The following is a 20466-nucleotide window of genomic DNA, read 5'->3' on the forward strand; positions in this document are numbered from 1 at the left end:
CAGATGAAAGTCTGGGATTTATCTGTTTGTTTCTTTCATGATGTATCATACAGCCACGAAAGGTAGCTTTTGGCATCTGTATCTTACGCCAAAATCACTGACAAGGCGGCAGTACTTGACGACTTCGGGAGAGAATGGGCTGTATAAATACTACAAGTAAAAGTGCTATGTCCCCAACAGTCAAAATGTTGCACAGTTTGTTCTTTGGAACCAGTTAAATTAGATTAAACTAGTCCCTGTGGCGTGTTTCCCCCAGTCTTAGATAAAGATTCAAGCCAATAGCAACTTTTCTTAGTGCGCCCTGTGTCGCCCCCACCCTTCTCTTGTCCTCTGTCCTGACCCACCCGTCCCCTCCCTGTTCTGTTTTGTCTCGTTGAGGTCATTTTGTGCCCTGAGTCTCCTTATCGTTGTTTTGTGTCTCTTAGGATTTTTGTGTTCAATTGAGGTAATTTTGTGTCTGTTTGTGGCTGTTTTGAGTCTCCTCCCTGTCAGCATGTGTTAATTTGACTGACATTTTGTAGGTGAAGGCCCAGGGGAGGGGTCTTATATTTTGGGCCCATAGTCTTGTGCCTGGTTGGCCTGTTCAGTTTATCATCCATGGTAACTTTATGCCTAATCAGCATATTTTAAAAAGCGTCATTTTGTTAGAACATTTTCAGTCGTTCATAAACGCAGCGCTTGTTTTCCTTTTTTAAGATTAGTTTTGGGGCTTTTTGCCTTTATTTGAACGGACAGCCATAGCTTGAAAGGGGGAGAGATAGTGGATGACATGCGGCAAAGGACCGCTGGTTGGAAGTGAAACGGCGGTAAAGACATAGCCTTTGCCTGCTCTACCAGGAGAGGTGCAACACTAATTCTCTGAAGTCACAGTACCAATACCATAATATAAAATCCTATTTTAGGAAAAGTACAGAAGTATCATAAGGTCAGTGTACACAGTAAAATAACTCATTCTGCAGATAATGGCTCTCATTGAAGCTAGTTTTTGTGTCTTACTATTGGGTCCCAACATAAGGGTTGGGCTTCCTCTACGGGCCCTGACACACCAAGCCAAAGGATGGCTGTCAATAAATGTTGTTGTTCACTGGCTCTTGAGAAATATAACTGTTTTTTTAACATCGGGTTGTGTTGTGAATGTGCTAACTGGCTAACTAGCATCTTGAATCCGTCCCGTCTGTCTTCTGTTTTCCCTTTTTCAATGAAGAATGCAGATCACTGCCGCCTGCTGGTATGGAGACTTATTTCCTCCCATGCAGGTGCAGAGTGTACGGTGCGGTGTTGTGGTGTGTTCAGTAGTTCACTAGTTTTTATTGTGTCTGTTTATTACGACCTCATACTGTGCACATGTAGATATTCAAAAGAGATACAGCTGCACATGTACCACATCAAATATATCTGAAATCTTACTGTCAAATCTAAACAGGCTGTATATAAACTACTGTACATAGATGTGTACATGTGTACACTATATCCATACAAAGTAGCTTACATTACTCATACGGTATTTATTCACTCATTGCCAGTGTTCAAATGTAACTATTTACATTTCATCAGGTACTGTTCTTATGTACAGTTTTGAGGTACTTTTATATTACTTGAGTATTTCAATTTTATTCTACTTTATACTTCTACTCCACTAAGTCTCTGAGGGAAATATTTTACTTTTTACTCCACTGTATTTATTTGACAGCTTTAGTTACTTTAAAGTTTCAGACTAATAACACAAAATATAAAACAGTGAAACAATGATGATATATATTATTATTATTACCATTATAGATTTAAACTATATATCAAATTAAAATGAATTCAATCTTTTTTAGCTGCAACATTAAAATGATGAACATGTTAATTCATTAATAATAATAATCCAATAGCTAAATATCATATACTATTATTCTGAAATGGACCATTAATCTTAATCTAATCTATTTTAGTTACACTTAAAATACTCATAGCCTACTTTTGTGCTTTTACTTTGAAAGACGGAGCGGTTTTACTTAACTCGGGTACAGATCTGACAACTTCTTCCACCACAGGAAGTTCTACTCCTTGTTTATCTTTTCTAAAGTACAATAGACTGATACATAAATAAAATTGTCAATTTGTTGTTGTTTTTTTAAAAAAAAAATCAGCTCATGTGTTTATTACTTAAACTATTTAAATGAAATTTAATTGTTAGTTTAAGCACCTGGACAGTAAAACTGATCTGATCTTCAGCATCACCCTCCTCATCTTCCTCCTTGATCATCATCAGCATTTTTGCCCCTTCACACATCATTTTCAAATTCTTCCTCATCCTTATTGGCAGCACCACCACTTTCTTGACTATATATCATTGTCATCATCATCTTCATCAACATCTCTATACTTTCATCGGTGTCGTCATCATTGTATCACAGCCCCATCATCTTCATCATCACCACCGCCCTTATTTTACATGTGGTACTTACCGTCGCTGTCCACTTATCAGCCTTCACATCGCCATTATAGACAGCTTCATCATCTTCTCTAACGCCATCCTAACCATCAACCACCACCACCATCATCATCATCATCATTATCATCATCATCATCATCATCATCATCATCATCATCATGTAGTCTGCAGGTCTGTGTAAAATAAAAATAAACTGTCCAACCTTTATCGAATTACACTTTTGTCAACAGTGCCATCTCACAAAAACTAGAGCGATTAATTTGTGGGAAGCAAACTGAGGGGCATCCGTTTCTTCCATTAAAAAACTCCCTCATTTTAACCCGGCTCAGCCCGGCTCCTTTTCAAAGGCGCAGAATAGGCCTGCCTTGATCTGCGTCAATTGTCATCCCGGGGCTCAGGGGCACTTCGGCGGCCAGTATAGCGGGCGAAGTCAGGGCTAATCCCTGGAGAAGGGGAGAATCACGGGAGAGGAGAAAAGCAACAATAACCAAGTCAAGCGTATAAAATGAAAGCGAAATCTCTATTATCACTCCCCGCAATTCCCAGCAAAGTGGTGAAAATCAGGGTTAGTTTGTGATTCGAGTCAGACGCGGAGGGAAGAATATGGGGGTCCCTGCGGGTTGGGAGACTCACACGACGAAAAGGGCAATATTCTGGAGAAAAGGGGAAGAAGAAAGCCCCTCTCCCATCCCGACATAACCATTAAATGCAGTCTGACTTTATGTTGTATAGAGAGGGGGGAACAAGAAAGGAGGCACAGTTCTCCGATGAAAGAATGAGGTTTTTGGCGGATTAGGGACGGCCCAAAGGATGAAGAATAACTTCTGCATAACTTTACAGCTATTTTCTCTCCCCACGCCAAGAGCCAAGTTTAAGGCTGAGGGGCTTGAGTTAACCCCTTTGTGATTGTCCAGTTGGAGACTTTCACAGACGGAAAGTATAGCACAGTCTCAAACACGCAAATTATCTTTACCTTATTGTAATACAGGTGCAGAGTAAAAAAAATCAATTAAGGATGTGAAAGTACTCTAACATTTGTTACACTGCATCACTGACATCATCATCATTATTATTATTATTATTTTTCTTATATGCCTATAATAATCTATCACTCACAGGGACTGTTTTTCTGCAGAACTTTAATTTTTGATATTTTGAATAGGAGAGACTGGGAAAAGTTGCAGCACATTTTGCATTTCTTTCAGTTACTCAGAGACATTTGGTGTAGACCACCCGCTGAATATCAATTTCCTCCATTATGGTGATTTTATTATGCACCAATCAGTACCATTTTGCATCAATTTATGATGTAAATGTCTTTAATTTTGTTAAGTTAGCTAATTTGACACAGGTATCACAGTAGCATTAGAAATGTACTTTTATACACAAGAACCAAATGTCCTGTGTATAGTTTTTGTAACAAAAACCTAATTTGCAACACTTGTCCACGGGATGCTTTAAAAAACATAGAATACTGAAAAGAAAATGCATCCACAAGCACATACCTCAGACAACAAACAAACAAACACATCAGTCAATCCACTCACAAAATACAGCCTCAAATATCACAAAAACATCCCCAGCAATACATCTCCAAATCAGTACACAGAAATACATCCACATAAAGTACAAAATACAGATGTGTCTTGTCATAGTAGAAGGTTACTCCCACTTACATGTTTTTCATGTTTTTCATGCCTCTCACACCTCAGTGTCTTAACCAATTATGGAAAGACAAGTTGGCGTGGCATGGTTTGACTCGGCATGGCCAATAGTGGTAAAGGAAAAACGACACTAGAGCTGACTATCTGCTGGAGGACTCTCATATCTTTTCCCCCCAAAAATGACAATTGGGGTTCCAAAAGGAAAAGAAAGAAAGAAAATAAGGGAAATAATGCAAACTGACTTTGAAAAAAAAAGATCAAAAGGTGTGTGAAAGACACATGGATCAAGAGAGGAAGAACAGGGGCCCACAGAGACTGCTTATACACAGGGCCTATAGAATTTGGTGCTACACCCTTGGGGACATGTCCCCTGCTTACCCCTTGATCAAAGCATTGAGCTTACTTCTGCATATATTCTTAAATCGAATTTTTAATGTATGTTTTTATTTGTAATGTATGTTTTTATGTATGTTTTTATTGGTACTTTTACTTAAGTAAAATGTCAAAGTACTACTTCTTTAAAGGCCCTCAAGGAATGGTTCATCTTTAGGGTTATATGGACATACAGCTTTAGTTCTGTGGTCTTTTTATAGAATTTATAAGTATATCAATAGATACTTCATTGCATCACGAGGAGCTTCTCGGACTGCCATCACCCCTGAAGGGCTCTCTTCATCACCCTCATCTAATTTATGGGCCTAATTAGTGATTTTTGTCCTCTTGGTTTTTCTATCTATCACATGCTAATGAAGGCATTTTCCGCCATCTGACAATAACGGTCATCTCAAATAGTAATGATATGCCGATTTTACTTGGTGCTCTGCTGATTAGCCCGCAGAGGAAAGACATTAAAAAACTTCGTGAATAATGTGATGAAGTGCAAGCTGAGACTCACTTTTAAATCGTTTTAATCCATGCATGCATCAATAGCCTTATAATAACAATAATAATAAAAATAATGATTAAAATAATTATAATAATAATAATAATAACAAATAACAATAGGAATTACTTGTTTTTCTCTTTATTTTATAATTATTTTTTGAAAGTTTAGGAGTAACCAAGTGGACACCCAACTGCACAGTTTTATTCATTTATTTTTATTTTTTATTTTTATTTTTTTTGAAGAAAAGCAAGATCATGAAATGTTTAGGTTGTAATCATATCCTCTTTCTGAGAGCCACACTAGTCTATAATAAAGGAATGGGGAACATCTGAACAATTAGGTGAACTCTGGTCAGCAGAAGAAGAGTTAATAGTGCCATATGCAGTAAGAGGCGCATTAGGGGCCAGAATCCACATTTACTGCTGCAGTTGCGCGCGGGCATCAGAATAGTCCGCTAATGCCGCGCGCGCTCTCTCCCCCCTTATTTTCATTAGGCTCTGATGACTGCGGAATTGATGCGGCCTGCAAGTTATCAAGAGCCACTAATTTCACATTAACGACCATTGACTGCGGTCGCTTGATTCGAGGGGGTTTCTGACAATTATCACAATCAGGATTGGAGCCCAAACCGTTTACCTTGACTCCGAGATGATTTGCTCCGAGCCGAGCGCACATTGCAAAATTGTATGGTGTCAAAAAAAAATAATAATGAGGAGACCAGGAGGAGCGGCTATCTCTCCCCAATACGCACGCACATGCACGCGCGATCACACCAACCCCCTTACATAAACTGCAGGCAGTGACCAACGCCACAGTGTCATTTCTTCTCTTGTCTTTTGTGAAATACTTTTGTTACAAATAGATAGGATAAGCTGTACAGATAATAGAAATTTAAATAACAAAAACTGATATGATGAATCCTGATTTTTATCCTTGGGTGAAACTTTATGGATTAGTCCAATGATCCATTTCATAAACTTGACTCCAATACAGGGCCATAATCACCTATTTAACATTAGAAGGGACCATTAAGCATCTGTACCTGCTGCCACCCAACCAGGGGATTAGATCAGAGCTTCTCAAAGTGACTGCAGACCATTTCAGGGAACCACCATATGCCTTTTTTGTTTCCTTTTAAAGTGGCATATTAATGACAGGCCAACACTTTACAAATCCAACAGTAAACCTTAATATAGGGTTTAATCCTGACAGATCTTAACAGTACAGTACAGTGTGACATGGTTTGTATCTCCCACAGCAGTCAAACAATGGCCTCTGGGCAACACAGCTTAGACAAACCACATGCAGAACAGCAGTAAACTGTAATACGAGTAGTAATAATCATGGCAAGCAGTTTCCAGTGATTTAACACCTATAATAATAATGGCAGTTTGTTAATTTGTTGTTTATGATTAGCCTACATTTGCTTGTAAGTATTTTGAAGGGTTATGCATGGTTGCCTTTTAGCCTTTAACAATTGTATATGTTTCTATTTATATATTATTATCATTATTAAAAATTATTACAGTTTACCAAACTTCTTTTTTGGAACCCTGATTTCTCTTTCCTCAGGATAGACAGGACAGCATACATTACATTGATGTTTAAGCAGCATGAGTAGTCGCTCACTTGGCTCTGCTGAATCCTCGCACAGGGGCGCACTGAACTATTTGGTGCATTTAAGGGGTGGAGGGGGCCTCATGAGGCTCCCTTTATTAACCCAGTTTTGATTTAGTTATAGCACTAGTTTCTAAGAAATAACATATTGCAAACAAAACAAAATTTTCATAATTATCCAGGGCCCCTCTCCCAGGGGGGGCCTGGATAATTAGTCCCACTTTTCCCCACTGTGACACCCCTGACTGTGATGAATATTTTTTTCCTACATTTCCTTCAATACATTCTTCCTATTAGTAAGAGAGGCAAAATACTTTATATAGTAGGGAAGGCTTGTTGAGATAAAACCAATAAAGGCATATAGGTTACAGCAGAAGCATTAAACAAGTCAAATTAATGTTAAATAAAGAGTACCCATAAAGTTATTTTTTTAATTTACTATATAAGTATGCAATATGCATAATATAATACTACGAACTTTTATAGTTACATTATATGTTGTTTAATATGCACAAAAAATCAAGTGGCACTGATCAGATCATGGATCAGATACGGGATTCGTCTGCTCTCGCGAGATTCCTGGCGGTCACATGATCACGTTGGAAACCAGGAAGTCATGGGTTGTGTAGAGTGAGAGAAGAGGAACAGATGAGTTAATTCCAGTGTCGACCATGTCTTTTCACAAAAACAGCCCGTTTTTTGTTTTGTTAGCATTCAATATTTACACTGCCGTGTCCAGCGACGGAGTCAACGTCACCGCTTCAGACTCAGCGGACAAACTGAAGCAAAGCCCGCCTTCCAGCCCCGCTGCTGGGGCTGTTGTGGTGAACTCTCCGCTGTTTAAACCCGCTGTGAACTCCCCTTTTTCCATCAGTCTGCTGTCTTCCTTTCCAGAGGACCTGGAGATCAGCGACTACTGCAGCGACCTGCTGCATATATTTGGACAGCGGTATGTTGCCTATGTGAACTGCCTGGTTCCTGCAGCCCGACCTGTGAAAGTCTGTCAGAGCTGTTTCTCCAGTTATGGCAGCCTCAGGGAAATCTACACCAACATCTCCTCAGACCAGGTGCGTCTCCAAACACACACACACACACACACACACACACACACACACACACACACACACACACACACAAATTTCGTCTTATTATCTATATATTGTATCTTGCAGCCTGCCCCCATAGAGGGGACAGGCCTTGTTTGAGCGCAGTTATTTCATTTTCATTTCGAGTCACGAGTCTCGTGATGTGCGTGACTGCTGACACATTTGAGGAAACACGAATTCATCTGCCTGACTTGCTATCAATAGCAAGCGGAGAAACACTCTTTTTTTAAGGGACTGTTCGTTATTTATCAGAGGATGGGGATGGCTGTGGTGTGACTTTGTCTTTTTTTTGACCCTCCCCCTTTTGACTTGGGAAAATGTGTGATCCTTTCTCCACCCTAAATTGGTTATTCCATTTTTAAAAAATCGTCCTTTGAACAAATTTAACTTAAAAGTTGAAGATGAAATCCTGCAGCCGAATAAAAAATAATAATAAAAACATTTTTAAATGTGATGTATAATAAAGTGATTTTAATGAAATGGCACTATTTTAAGTTTAGATTTGCTTCCTTTAAAAATTGTGTAATTTTGGCCATTGTTAAAGAAAACACACCTTCCAAACATGCCATTGGCTGTAGAATAAATACTCAATACAGCAATTTAAAGTTATATTCTGAAAGAAAAACCATAGCTCCCTCCCAAACCTACATTCTTGGATTTGTGCAAGTCTGTACCCCAGCAGAAGTCATTGCTTGACTGTTGTTGGTACAGTTAATAACCACCTATAAACTGCCTCTTCAAATGGGAATTTCATGCTATTATTCTGCCTTGTTGTGCTGTGTATAAGCCATAATCGTGGAATGGGGAACAGAGTTGTCTCACCTTTAAGCCACCAGGGGAGGGTGTAACAAGGCCGAAACTTTGTCTATATAAACGGGACAGCCATCGTTCAGGTTCTGTGTAAAAATGCAGAGGAGGCATAAAGAAGAGATTGCATAGCTGCCCTATGGATCTCAATGATCAATGAAATGTAAAAAGGGCTATAGATAACTAATAGTCCCATAGCTGATCTATTCGTCACAATGGAACATAAATACATGAGTGCATGACAAATTGTCTCTGTGTGTCCTCAGATGGGTCCTGGCAATGTGAGCTGCAGGGACAGCCTGCTGCGCAGTGATCGGCTGATGCTGGTTTATTTGCTGTTCAGCAACCTGAAAGACATCTGGGACACATCAGCCTGTCACAGTAAGTCTCCTGCAGGAAATTAAACCAGATTTAACTGAGTTCTTGTGATTCTATCTGTGTAACTGGGGGTTTATGCCTTTGGTTGAACTTCTGACTCACACACATATGGGTATGCATTTGACAACAACGGTCAGAGAGCAGGAGGTTATTCCAGAGAGGAGGTTCAACAAACTCCGAGTCTAACCCTGAACCCTGAGCTGATTTACTCCGAGATGGGAAACTCTGAGTATTCGGTTCCAGAACAGCTGATTTGAATGAGTTCAATCAAATCCAAGTATGTTCACCTTGAGTTCAGCACGAGCACGACCTCAATAAAATGCCAACATCAGTAGAGCCTTGATACCTCGATTTTTAAGGCAGGATCACAATCACAATTTTACTATGGTTCTTTTTCATTGGGATTTTAAGACTATTGTGCATGTCCCTGAACAGTACAACCAAGCTAATTTCCCAAGTTAAAAAAATATAGCACTAAAATAAAAAAGAATCACAGAACATAAAGGCCAAAGTACCTTTTTTTTTTAACAGATTTAGACTTCTTTCCCATTGCCTGTAGACCACTCTTCTTATTCAGTCTCTTTCTCAGAGTAGGTGTTGACTGGTTTGGAACAATGTTGCTTTTCCATCACTGTCGATGGAAGCAGATCGGGGCTAGAGCCGATAAATACTCGTGACTGCTGCAGAGTCATTTGACCCAGGGAGTGAATGTTGATTGTAACGTTTCCCATTTAATAGAAAGCCCAGGTGTTGGCTGATGTTAGTGGGATTTTTGTCCAATGGGAAGGTAGCTTAAAGCTCTCCACATACACTCCACTGTAACCATCAGTGATCTAGCATGTCTTGACTGTGTGTTTTGACACATATGAACACTGTTAGGTGAATTGCATTGCAACTAAATGTGATACCACTCCTACTACTAGGAAGATGCACCACTGAGAGTATGTGGCAGTCACACTGGATGTTACAGAGATCAAACATGTGACTCTCATTTTATCAGACAGACTCTTCAGCCATCAGGACACACAGTGTGACCTGTAGTAGCTTGTGACTTAAACAGATAATTGCATCAGATATGGTAGATCTCCGCGTTGTTTTCTGCTGGTAGATGAATGCGACAGCCTTAACTTCAGAGCATGGGAGTTTTTTTTTTTGAATTTTTCATTTTTCATTTATTGATTATTTAGTTTGGCTGCCGTTTTTTAAAATGTCAGAAGATGAAAAATGCACGTCATGTTTCAGTAAAGACTTACGTGACATCAAATAGCTTGTTTTATATGATAAACTCCCAAAATGCAAAGATAATCAGATCACATGCAACAAATCCTCACAATTGAGAAGGTAGAAAAGCCTTAAACAAATAATGTCAATCCACAAATAAATTAGTCTACAAATAGTTTCGAGCCCTTGTTTGTTTCTGCCGCATCTTTTTCACTGAAAATTGAACAGTAAGCACAAGATGAAACCAAAATAACCTCGTTTAGTTTATTTGCACATTTTGATATTTAAAAAAACAGAAAAGGGATGTAAAACAGTCCTTTTCTGGATGTCTCCCCCCCTCTGTCCCCCGTCAGGCTTTAGCTAAAACAAACAACATCAAATAAATCAGTACGATGCAGAAACAGATCAGCCACACAACACAGCTGTGATCTATACAGTACCGAATCTTTTTCACATCAAACCACTTTTACGTTTCTCTTTGTACTGGGACAGAAACATAGAATCAGCATGGTTTAAGTCTTAGATAAAACATGTGAACGTGATATGTGTTACCCAGGTGAAACCATCACCAAAACCAGGTTAAACCATCATCAAAGTGCTCCTGTGCATCTCAGTGTATTTTGTCCGCTCTTAAACAATAAATAAACCTCACTGACGGTTGTTTTTACTTCCTGTTTTGCAGACTGCATCACTGAAGGTTTCCAGAGCCTGACCAATGACACGCTGTACTTCATGAGCACGCTCAACCAAACTCTCACCTGCTTTGAAAAGTATCAACAGGTAAATCAGATGTCTGTCTGTCTGTCAGTGGTGAGTTTATGTTGAGGCGTTAACGCTGTGGGTTCTTCACAGGGGAACCACACGGAGCTGTGCAAAGACTGCAAAAACACATACAGAGGCCTGAATGAGCTGTACGGCAGGATGGAGATGAATCAGACGATGTGTATTGACATAGAGGATGCGGTATGTATATGTCAGGAGGACTCTTGGAGAAGGGAAGAGAGCTGCGCCCCCTAGAGGAATCTGTAGATACTAAAGCAAAGTTAGAACCAACTTTTAGCTGGTGACAAGATACTGTGTGCTGGAAATGTTTGTCTCACACCCAAACAATGTGTCAAAACACGGAGGGGAAAAGTTTGGTTTTCTTTAAGCCTTCTTTGAAATAATGAAATTTGGTGTTTTTTTCCATGGTTAAGTGCAGTCGTACAGCATTTCAGCGTTTCAGAAAAAATAGTAACATTGTGCTACAAAACTAGAAAATTGAACTTGGATCTTTTATTCAAAAATGTCAGGATTGCTGCAAATCCTTAAAATGTCTTAAAAGGCTCTGAAATCATTCATATAAAATGAGTCCTAATTAGTACTAAAATGTCTTGAATCATTTTTTCAAAAGTCTTAAAAATGCTAAGACATTGGAAGTAGAATTACATGAATGTTTTTCTTTTTTTTAATGCTTCATTTTAAGATTTCTACATTTATCAGACAAAATATTAACATGAAATGTAATCTCAAGGTCCAAGGTACACAGTGTATTTAAGTACATCAAGCACAACCCACCTGTAGCGTTCACAGTTCCAGTCTAGATAGACCAATTGACATGTTTTTTTATAGGCCCCAGGTGTTATTAACTCTTAATGGAGATGTTAAAGGTGTATCTAATTTTTTCCAGCTTTTTTTTTAAATAACTTTCCTTATAAAAGGATTAACATCATGCAGAACGCAGGATGCTCAGAGCAGAGGATCCACTATCTGGGCAACCTAAAGAAGTACCGATTCAACAAAAAAAGAAGCCATTTATCCACCATTTTGTGGCATGAGCTAAATTGGTATATGGCACTATTAAAGTATGAAGTACTTTTTGCAAAAGTTTTTCAAACACTCGCTACAACGTAAATCGAGGCAGTGGAACCCAACATGCATAGTAAGAAACAAAAAAAAGCAAACAAGCTCCAGCTATTTCCAAGTTCTGTTCTACTTTCGTCTCTGCCACGTGATGAAAAAATCATGTTTTATGTTACAGTGAAGATTTGGGCAAAATTACAGATATGTAGTGTTAGGGATAATTTTTTGACGTTTTTTTCAATGTCGGCTATTGTTCTTAAATTTAATTCCAAGTGGCGTAAAAAAAAATAAATCTTTAAAGGTATTAAACTAAGAGCTGCAGGAACACTAGTGTGATCAGAAATGCAAGAAACTTAATTAAAAAAAATAATTGAAATTACTCATGAAAACTGGATGAAAGCTATTTGTTGTGGTTGCAGGATTACACCCTTGAATCCTCTCCCAGTCTCATCAACAACAACCACAAGATTCTTGAGTACAGTAAACATTTGACTACAGAAACCTAACAGGGTTGAATTAATAGTGTCCTATAATTGTGCTCAGCTGAAGTTTGTGTTGCATTTGGCACTTTGCCTCGTTTCAGATGAACATGACTCGCAGACTTTGGAGTAAAAACTTCAATTGTTCCTTCCCCCGTGAGGAGACGGTGCCTGTCATCGCAGTGTCCAGCTTCATGCTCTTTCTGCCCATCATCTTCTACTTGAGCAGCTTCCTTCACTCTGAACAAAAGAAACGCAAGCTCATACACCGTGAGTAACCAGCTTAATTCGGCCATTGTCACACAGAGAGATTTTTTGACGGGGTTTTGAGGGGTTTGGGGTCTTTGTGGAGGGAGGGGGGGTGACTGACTGTGATATTGGGGTTTGGCTGGGATGGAGGACAGAGGGGGAGTTCCAGGATGTTGTAAAGCATGGTGGGGTTGCCTCCTGCAAACCTCTGCATGATAGACAAGGTTGGAGGATTTATTTGTGTGTGTGTGTGTGTGTGTGTGTGTGTGTGTTTGTGGATGATGGTTGCCTTGATGAATCAGGTTGTTTCCCAAGGTTGAGGAGGATGGGAACTTTTTCTGAATGGATTTTTGTTGCTGCGTGTACAACAAATGCACTGCAACGGTCAAGGACACATTGGGCCACACAAGAACCACTTGTATGAGCAGTAGTATGAGTCACGTACAGATAAACTGCAGAGGGGAAAAACAGTAATTTGACTTTTTAAAATAATAATCTGAATGAATTTGGAGTTTAATTCTGTTACAGAAACCGATGAGATAATTAACTCAAATAAACCTAAAGGATATTTTTGTTATTTTTCACCCTTGACCTAGTTTTCCATGTTTTTGTTTTTAAGTGACTAATTGGAACAACAGTTTTTGAAACTGGTCCAGTATTGAGCCAACTGGGCATTGTATTTTCTGTTCATGAACAGTGCTTTTTTGTTATTGTCAGGCTCAGATTAATATTCTAAGTGTCTGACAACATTATGGAAAGGATCCCTACAAAGATGCACCTCTTTGTTAGAGTAAGATCCTTTTGTTTAACCAGAAACAGACCTTAAGCCACCAAACCCACCAGACTCCATTTGAGTAAACTGTCATTTTATCATCGTAGAACACATTTCATTCAAAGTCAACAGACACAAAATATAACTTGAAAATCTGTCTTGATTAATCTTTTAACTGTTTCAACTATCACCAGCTCTAGTTTGATTCACCCAGTTAGATGTAAAATGTGTCGGCTGTATACATGATAAAGTTGGTGCATATTTAAATAGAGTTTGGTGATGGCGATTACTATAACAAGGTGTATATCTGTAGGGATCTTTTCCATAATGTTGTCAGAAACTCAAAATAATAGTCTGAGCCTGTCAGTGGCAAAAACAGGCACTTACAGTGGACATTAAAGTGACAGTGTGAACATGACCAGTGTTTACATTGCAGCCTTTTTTGCCTCTGCAGCGCTCTTGCCCAATACTGGACCGAGTTCAAAATTTTTTGTCCCATTAGTCACTTAGACACAAAATACTGTTAAAATAGGGTAATGATATAAACTTTGTGTCTTCACAGCCAAACGGGCAAAGTCATACACCAGTCTGATGAACATTCAGGACAAACTGAGCTGAAGAGGAGACAGGTGACGACTGAAGCTGAAGACTGCACTTTTTTTATCAGAACCTGGGAGAAGATTTGAGTTGTGACTGAGGTTTGAATGTAGATGACAACATCAACAACAGCATTCTCTGTTTTGCTTTTTCAGGAGGCTGTGATACCAATCAGTATTAGGAGCAATTTAAGGATCTAGATACGTGGAAGCAAAATACTTTGGGCACATTAAATGTTTTCTTTATGTTCCTAAATCATTCTTCTCCACATGGTAAACATAAAACAAAAACCTTGAAGAATTCATTTTTTCATAGATTTTATGAGCAAAACAAGCAGACGGATACTTAAATCTGGCTCTTACTGCCATTTTTTTGAAATGGGATTTATTTGGTAAGATTTTGGGACATTTTAGATCTACATTAAGCGGTACATGTTATTTGAATCAAAGTCCATCTTACTTTCGAAATTACTAATCAGGTGGTTGTTTGTGTTGCTGCACAGATCCCGGCCTCTCTTTCCCTTTAGTCATTAACAATCCTCAGGTTGTTCAGTGCATCCTGCAGCCTGAGACGCATAGCTGTCACTAGGAAGAGTGAGTGACGTGTGTGTGTGTGTGTGTGTGTGTGTGTGTGTGTGTGTGTGTGTGTGTGTGTGTGTGTGTGTGTGTGTGTGTGTGTGTGTGGGTTGAGAAATGGGTTTTCTGTCTCTAATGTATGTCCAGAAGAGAGCTTCAGAAAAGGAAGCACTTGATGTCCATTAGTGGTGACATGTATCTGCTGTAAGAAGAGGGGGTGCACATCAGTGAGGGGGGGGGAGTAAACACAGACACAACACACATAATGTAAAAGCACTCCAGAGTACCACACTGTAACGCTACCTGTTTTCCAGTCAGAGTTTTTTTCTTTTTTTATTCAGTTGCATAAAGCTTTTAATGTGCTTTGTTGTTGTTTCCCGCTGATGTTTAACTTAATTTGTTATGGGGTTTCTGACTGTTTATGGCAGTGAAATCTCCTTAATATCCACTTTATGAGTTCTGAGTGTTGAACTGATCAATTTGCCCATTAGAAATGCATTTGCTGTGAAGTAATTTAAACCTTGATTTTAAATGCATAAGCTCAAATAAATACTTTTATGTCATAAACACCTGAAGATGCTCATGCTGTAATATAGATATAGCCAGTTTTATTCTGATGATGATGTAGTTTAGTGGAGGGACATGAAATGTACATTTACTCAGAAAATGCACTTTAGGTATCATATTACTTTAACTTTGTCACTGCATTTCAAATGGAAATATTGTGACTTTTACTCCAATGCATTTATTTAACAATTGCTAATCACATTTCAGATAAAGATTTGCACCCAAAGTCTATGACAATCTCTTATATACAATCTAAATTCTGTGAAAATGACCCCACATCAACCAGCTACGACTTTAAAAATGTTGGCTACATGTTCATATTGTTCATCTGTAATAATTAATATCATATCTCCTATAGCCAGGGCCGTAATCACCACTATTTAGGGGTGAAACCATTTTCAGTTGACAGCTTGTGCGATCCAACCCTCCAGGAGGTCTGAGGGGATCCCCCCAGGAGAAACTTTTAGAAACCTAATAGCTAAACTGAACATTTTAGAGCTTTTTGAAACAAAAATCTTAGATGAGAGGTTCCTGAAGTTTTGATGATTGAGTGCCATTTTAAAGAACATATTATACACCTATGAACAAACCACAAGCAGAACTACAGGACACCATAGTACTAGAACCAGTAGTCATAATAATAATGGCAATTTGTTTTGTTTATTAATTAACAAATTAAATTTTTTTGCATCAATATATTCGGAGTTCTGTGGGTAGAGGTGGAATTTCGAGCATATAGCCTAGCTAATATAGTAGGCTACACTGAAATGGGCCACTTTGCAAAATTGGTAGGTCTACTTCTACTTTTTAGTTACTCCTCTTCATCCCCTATGGGACCTAAGGCTTGTATGAGCTCTTTCCATTGCATTCTGGTCCTTGGCAGCATGTTGCGCCTCGCCCCATGACAGGTTCATCTTTTGCAGCTCCTGAGTCACAGTTCTGCGCCAGGTTTTTTTGGGCCTCCCAGGCTTCCTTTTGCCTATTGGTGACCATCAACTCTCGTGATCCAGTCCTGTTCTCAGCACATGACCTAGCCATCTCAAACGTCTGTAGGTGATTTTCTACGTGATGCTCCGGCTACCTGTTTTCTTGTTCAGTTGATGATTGGAGATTTGGTTTGGCCAGAAAATATTGCATATTGGTCTGAGTCATCTGTTATGAAAGACTTCCAGTTGTCTCATGTCTGTTTTGACTACTCGCCATCTCTCTGAACCGTACAGCAGAACAGACTTGACATTGCTGTTATATAACAGAATCTTCGTTTTAAGGCTGTATTGTTTGGGTCTACTTTTTAGTATATTTTACTAACAACGGGCTACTTCTCTATGCCTGAATGCAAACCGCTATACCTTACATTGCTGTGTTGGTGCTTAGAGGGTCTAAATCCTCATATAACTGTGACTGCAGTTACATTATGTCTAATGAGCCCGTGTTGTATTATGCTTAAATCTGTTTCTTCACACAGTAATGGCCCTTGTTCTCAGGTTACATGGCCTTGTGTTTCTTGCAACGAAGCTTTTCCTCCGTCATTAGCAGCTAATCTAGATGTGGGATAAAGATACTTGGCCGAATAATCGCAGCAACACATCCGTTAAACTCCTTTGGCTTTTTGGTCTTGTGGAGCGCAGCCACTGCTGGCCATCAGCAGCTCTAAGAGCATTACGGATATGCCGAGTCATATGATCCGGTTGCGGCCAGCAGAGCGGCTAAAAAGCACGGGCTTTTGTCATTGGCGCTCCCCGCACGGTGAGGTGTGTTGAGCGGCTCGTGTGCGGCGGCGCGGCCCCGGAGCTCAAGAATGACAGCTTTGATTCCCGTTAAGCCTCGCTGCTTTTCTGAAGCACACCGGGTCTTTAAGCGGGGCTGAAAGTCATGAAAAACTCCCGGCAAAATGGACTCGAGCAGCCGCCACGTGAAGCACAGGGCCGCTGGAAAAGCTGCAGCAGTCCCCCGTGATTCAGTGATTTATACTCAATGGGCGATAAAGTGCAAAACCATTTAAAAATACTCTATAACAAGCAAAAGTCCTGCAGAGGGCAACAAGTACTGACAGCACAGTTTTAAGTACTCAGTGCTTGCAGTTCATAATAGGTGCAGTTTTATAAACATGAAAGTAGCAGTGGACTTTAGTTGTGACAAAATGAGAGCGTCAGAAAGCGCAAGTGTCAAATCCAGAAGGAAAGCTACGACTTTGGTGCAGTTTGAGTTTGATGCTTTAAGCGAGATTCATGTGCTGAAGAAAATGCTTTTTGTTTGTGCTCAACTGGTCTGCAGCCAACTGATCATATGTTTTATACGTATTTTTTAATATTGACTATAATTTTGAAAGAAAACAAACATAGCTGAGTATAAATGTCAATATTTATAAAGTGGCAGAAAATGGTACCACAAAATTGTACTTGGGTAGAGTACTTGAGTGAACATGCTTAGTTACTGTTCACCATTAGCTGTCAGGTGGTTTAATTTCTAACAATGCATCATTTTGTATGAGCTGATGATCTTTTATGCATTTGATATTGATCTGTAAAGCTGTCAAATGAATAATTGGACAGGAGGTGGAATAGAAGCATAAAGTATCATATAGAATTCAAGTACCTCCAAGTGCAGTATACTAAGTAAATGTATGTAGTTATCTCCCATTAATATTCATTGCTAAGGTCGTCATCTTTACATCAGGCTTTGTCACATATGACTTTGGTCCCACATATAGTTACTGTATTGTCTTGATGTTTGAGTCATAAGTATGAGCGTTGTCCGAAACTTTGTTCCCTCATATTTCACCTTGAGAGACAGGTGGCTTTTGTTGCAGGTCAACTTTTGAATCTTTATTGTCAAAGTGTATAAGAGCGGACGAGAAATATTTAGTTAGTAGCAGCAAGAGGAACATTTTTTATTTGTAACTGATGTGTCAAGTGTGCACACTTTTACACCCTTGATTAGCCACAAAACTATTGTTTTATTTATTGTGTGTGTGTTTTCTTGGCCACAGTTTATGATACAAAGTTCGGGGCAGCTGATTTACCTTCTCACTGAACTGACTGCAGCGCAGCAAAAAATACAATCCACCAGTAATCGTGGCCTAATGCCATGCATAATTATTGTACACCTAATCCCTTCACAAAGAGCTTTGGTGAGAAAAAATGACTGCGAGAATAATATTACTGTAAGTGTTACAGTTTATGTGGGAGAAATTAATATGATTCTGTAACCTGAGTCATATCCTGATCTCCACTGCTTGCTCTAGTTCTCTGCTGGATTAAAGTGGGATAAAAATGTGCTGAGGTTTGTGGTAGAAGTTTTGTAGAAAACTATGCAATGACCACTAGAATGACCAGTTTATAGACACATGCAAATTATATGATTCTGGTAGTTACTGTATATTAATTCACATCAAAAATGACCAGAAAGCAGTATTTAATGCCTTGCATAGTTACATTTTTATGCATTAGTGCAAAATGCAATTACCAGTAGTCAGCGGTGTCTACTCGGGACATATGACTTGGACTTCAGTCACAAACTTGCAGACTTTAGACTCGACTGGAAAAAACAAAACATTGTACAATTCGACTTGAACTTAGACACTAACTACTTGTGATTTCACTTTGCCTTGAGCCCTCTGACTTTAAAATATGGGATACTTTTCCCCCAAGCCCAAAGGCTTGAAAAAGCATGTTATTTAAAGTGTGCCACAAATTCACTTCTCTTCATATTCTGATCCAAACTTATATTAACACTTTTCATTCCCAGCAAGTTGACACTTAATTCCCCAGATCAACTTCATTTGAACCAATGTGACAGCATTCAACCATGAGAACCATGAAGAACTTAGGATATGTTGTGTTATTGAGCGCCAGTTGGAAAAAATACACCAAAGATAAATTTGCTTGCAGACAAAAACTTGACAAAAAACGAATTGCAGTCTGCAAAATGTGCGGGTTGAAAAACAATGATTTTTGTAAATTTACTATATTACTATGTTGTTAAAATGGCATTACATTTGGTGAAAAGCTCATTATGACTCAAAATTAACAGTTTAGGACTTGTGATTTGCCTGTTTTGACTTTGGGCTTGAGTGCAAAGACTTGTGACTTGCAAAACAATGACTTGGTCCATCTCTTTTAGCGTATCAGTAGTGCTCAGAGAAGTAACGAACCAACTTGTAATAACTGTAAATTTGGCAAAAATAAATAATAAAAATGCATGCTGTTTTTTTAAAACGTGCTATAAAAATAGGTTTTATTCCAAAATCTGTTATTGATACATTTCTAAAAAGAGAGTAAAGTAAAGTAACAAGTTAATCAGCATCTAAACACATCAGATTGAGCAGATGCTAAATGAAATTACTGTGGTATACCAAATGATCAATTATTTGACCAAAATACAAGAAAATCTCATTCTTGAATACTCAAGAACTGCGAAAAATTGATGTCTTTACAAATCCATACCTTAAAATTGTGCAACCATTCATTCCTCTCTCCTGAGCTCTCAGCTTAACCTGTGAGCTTGTTAGTTGACTTCTTTAGAGCTGAGGAGGGAATAAAGCAGGAATAGCTGAATTTAGGATTTTTGATGTTTGAGCGGATAAACGATGACACAAACTGTTCCTCCGTTAAGAGACTGCCAAGTGGCCTCCGCTGCACAGACCCTGAGATCATTTGTTTACCCCAGCAATTATGAAGGCAACATCAAAATAGATTATTATTATTTCCTGTAAGAGCCTCTTTGTCTCTCTGCATATCTGCATCTGTGTTTATCCCTCGCTCTCTCTTAATATTTAAAGGTTAAAATTGTGCAGATGAACATTTAGAGGTAACGTCGGGGGGAAAAAAGCTGTATGCCTGTTTGCAATAGATGCTCCAGCAGTTACCTTGAGACAAGGCCAGTACATTTCATATTTGATAGAAGAGTAGGAGGATGCTCTTCATGTTGTTTCTGAATCCGGCCTTCCTTTTTTCATTTATTAAATCTAATTCTTGTTAAATGACTGTTACGTTCTTTGACAAGGTCATGGCCTCCTCTAGACTAAATGCCTCTGAATTCTCCGCTGTCCTCTGCAGCCACTCTGCACTCTTCTGTCGTGCATCACTTGTTACGAAGCAACAAATGTCTCCTTCGTTACGGCGATATTAAGAAACTGTTAGTCAGGACTTAAGTTGTTATGCAACCCCTCCCCACCACAAACACTCTAAGCTGTCAGTAAGTTGACTGGCTGAAGGTTAGGCTCAGATTATGCACCTCTCAACCCCTGAGCAATGAATATGATGCT

The 20466-nt window shown here is 38.9% G+C and overlaps 1 protein-coding gene across 1 annotated transcript; it reads left to right on the forward strand.

Moving 5' to 3' along the window:
- The first annotated feature begins 7194 nt into the window (after window positions 1-7194).
- ostm1 (osteoclastogenesis associated transmembrane protein 1) lies at window positions 7195-15200 on the forward strand. The gene is made up of 6 exons (XM_042504071.1): window positions 7195-7674; window positions 8787-8901; window positions 10802-10899; window positions 10972-11082; window positions 12545-12710; window positions 14024-15200. Exons 1-6 carry the CDS (start codon window positions 7279-7281, stop codon window positions 14077-14079), a joined length of 942 nt encoding a protein of 313 aa, XP_042360005.1. The 5' UTR covers window positions 7195-7278; the 3' UTR covers window positions 14080-15200.
- Window positions 15201-20466: the final 5266 nt, after the last annotated feature.

Source organism: Plectropomus leopardus, chromosome 16, assembly GCF_008729295.1.
Source record: "Plectropomus leopardus isolate mb chromosome 16, YSFRI_Pleo_2.0, whole genome shotgun sequence".
Classification (NCBI taxonomy): Eukaryota; Metazoa; Chordata; class Actinopteri; order Perciformes; family Serranidae; genus Plectropomus; species Plectropomus leopardus.

Coding starts and splice junctions, on each gene's coding strand:
- ostm1 (XM_042504071.1), top strand. CDS start 7,279: ATGTCTTTTCACAAAAACAGCCCGTTTTTTGTTTTGTTAGCATTCAAT. Junction 8,902..10,801: donor GGACACATCAGCCTGTCACA/GTAAGTCTCCTG, acceptor CCTGTTTTGCAG/ACTGCATCACTGAAGGTTTC. Junction 11,083..12,544: donor GTATTGACATAGAGGATGCG/GTATGTATATGT, acceptor GCCTCGTTTCAG/ATGAACATGACTCGCAGACT.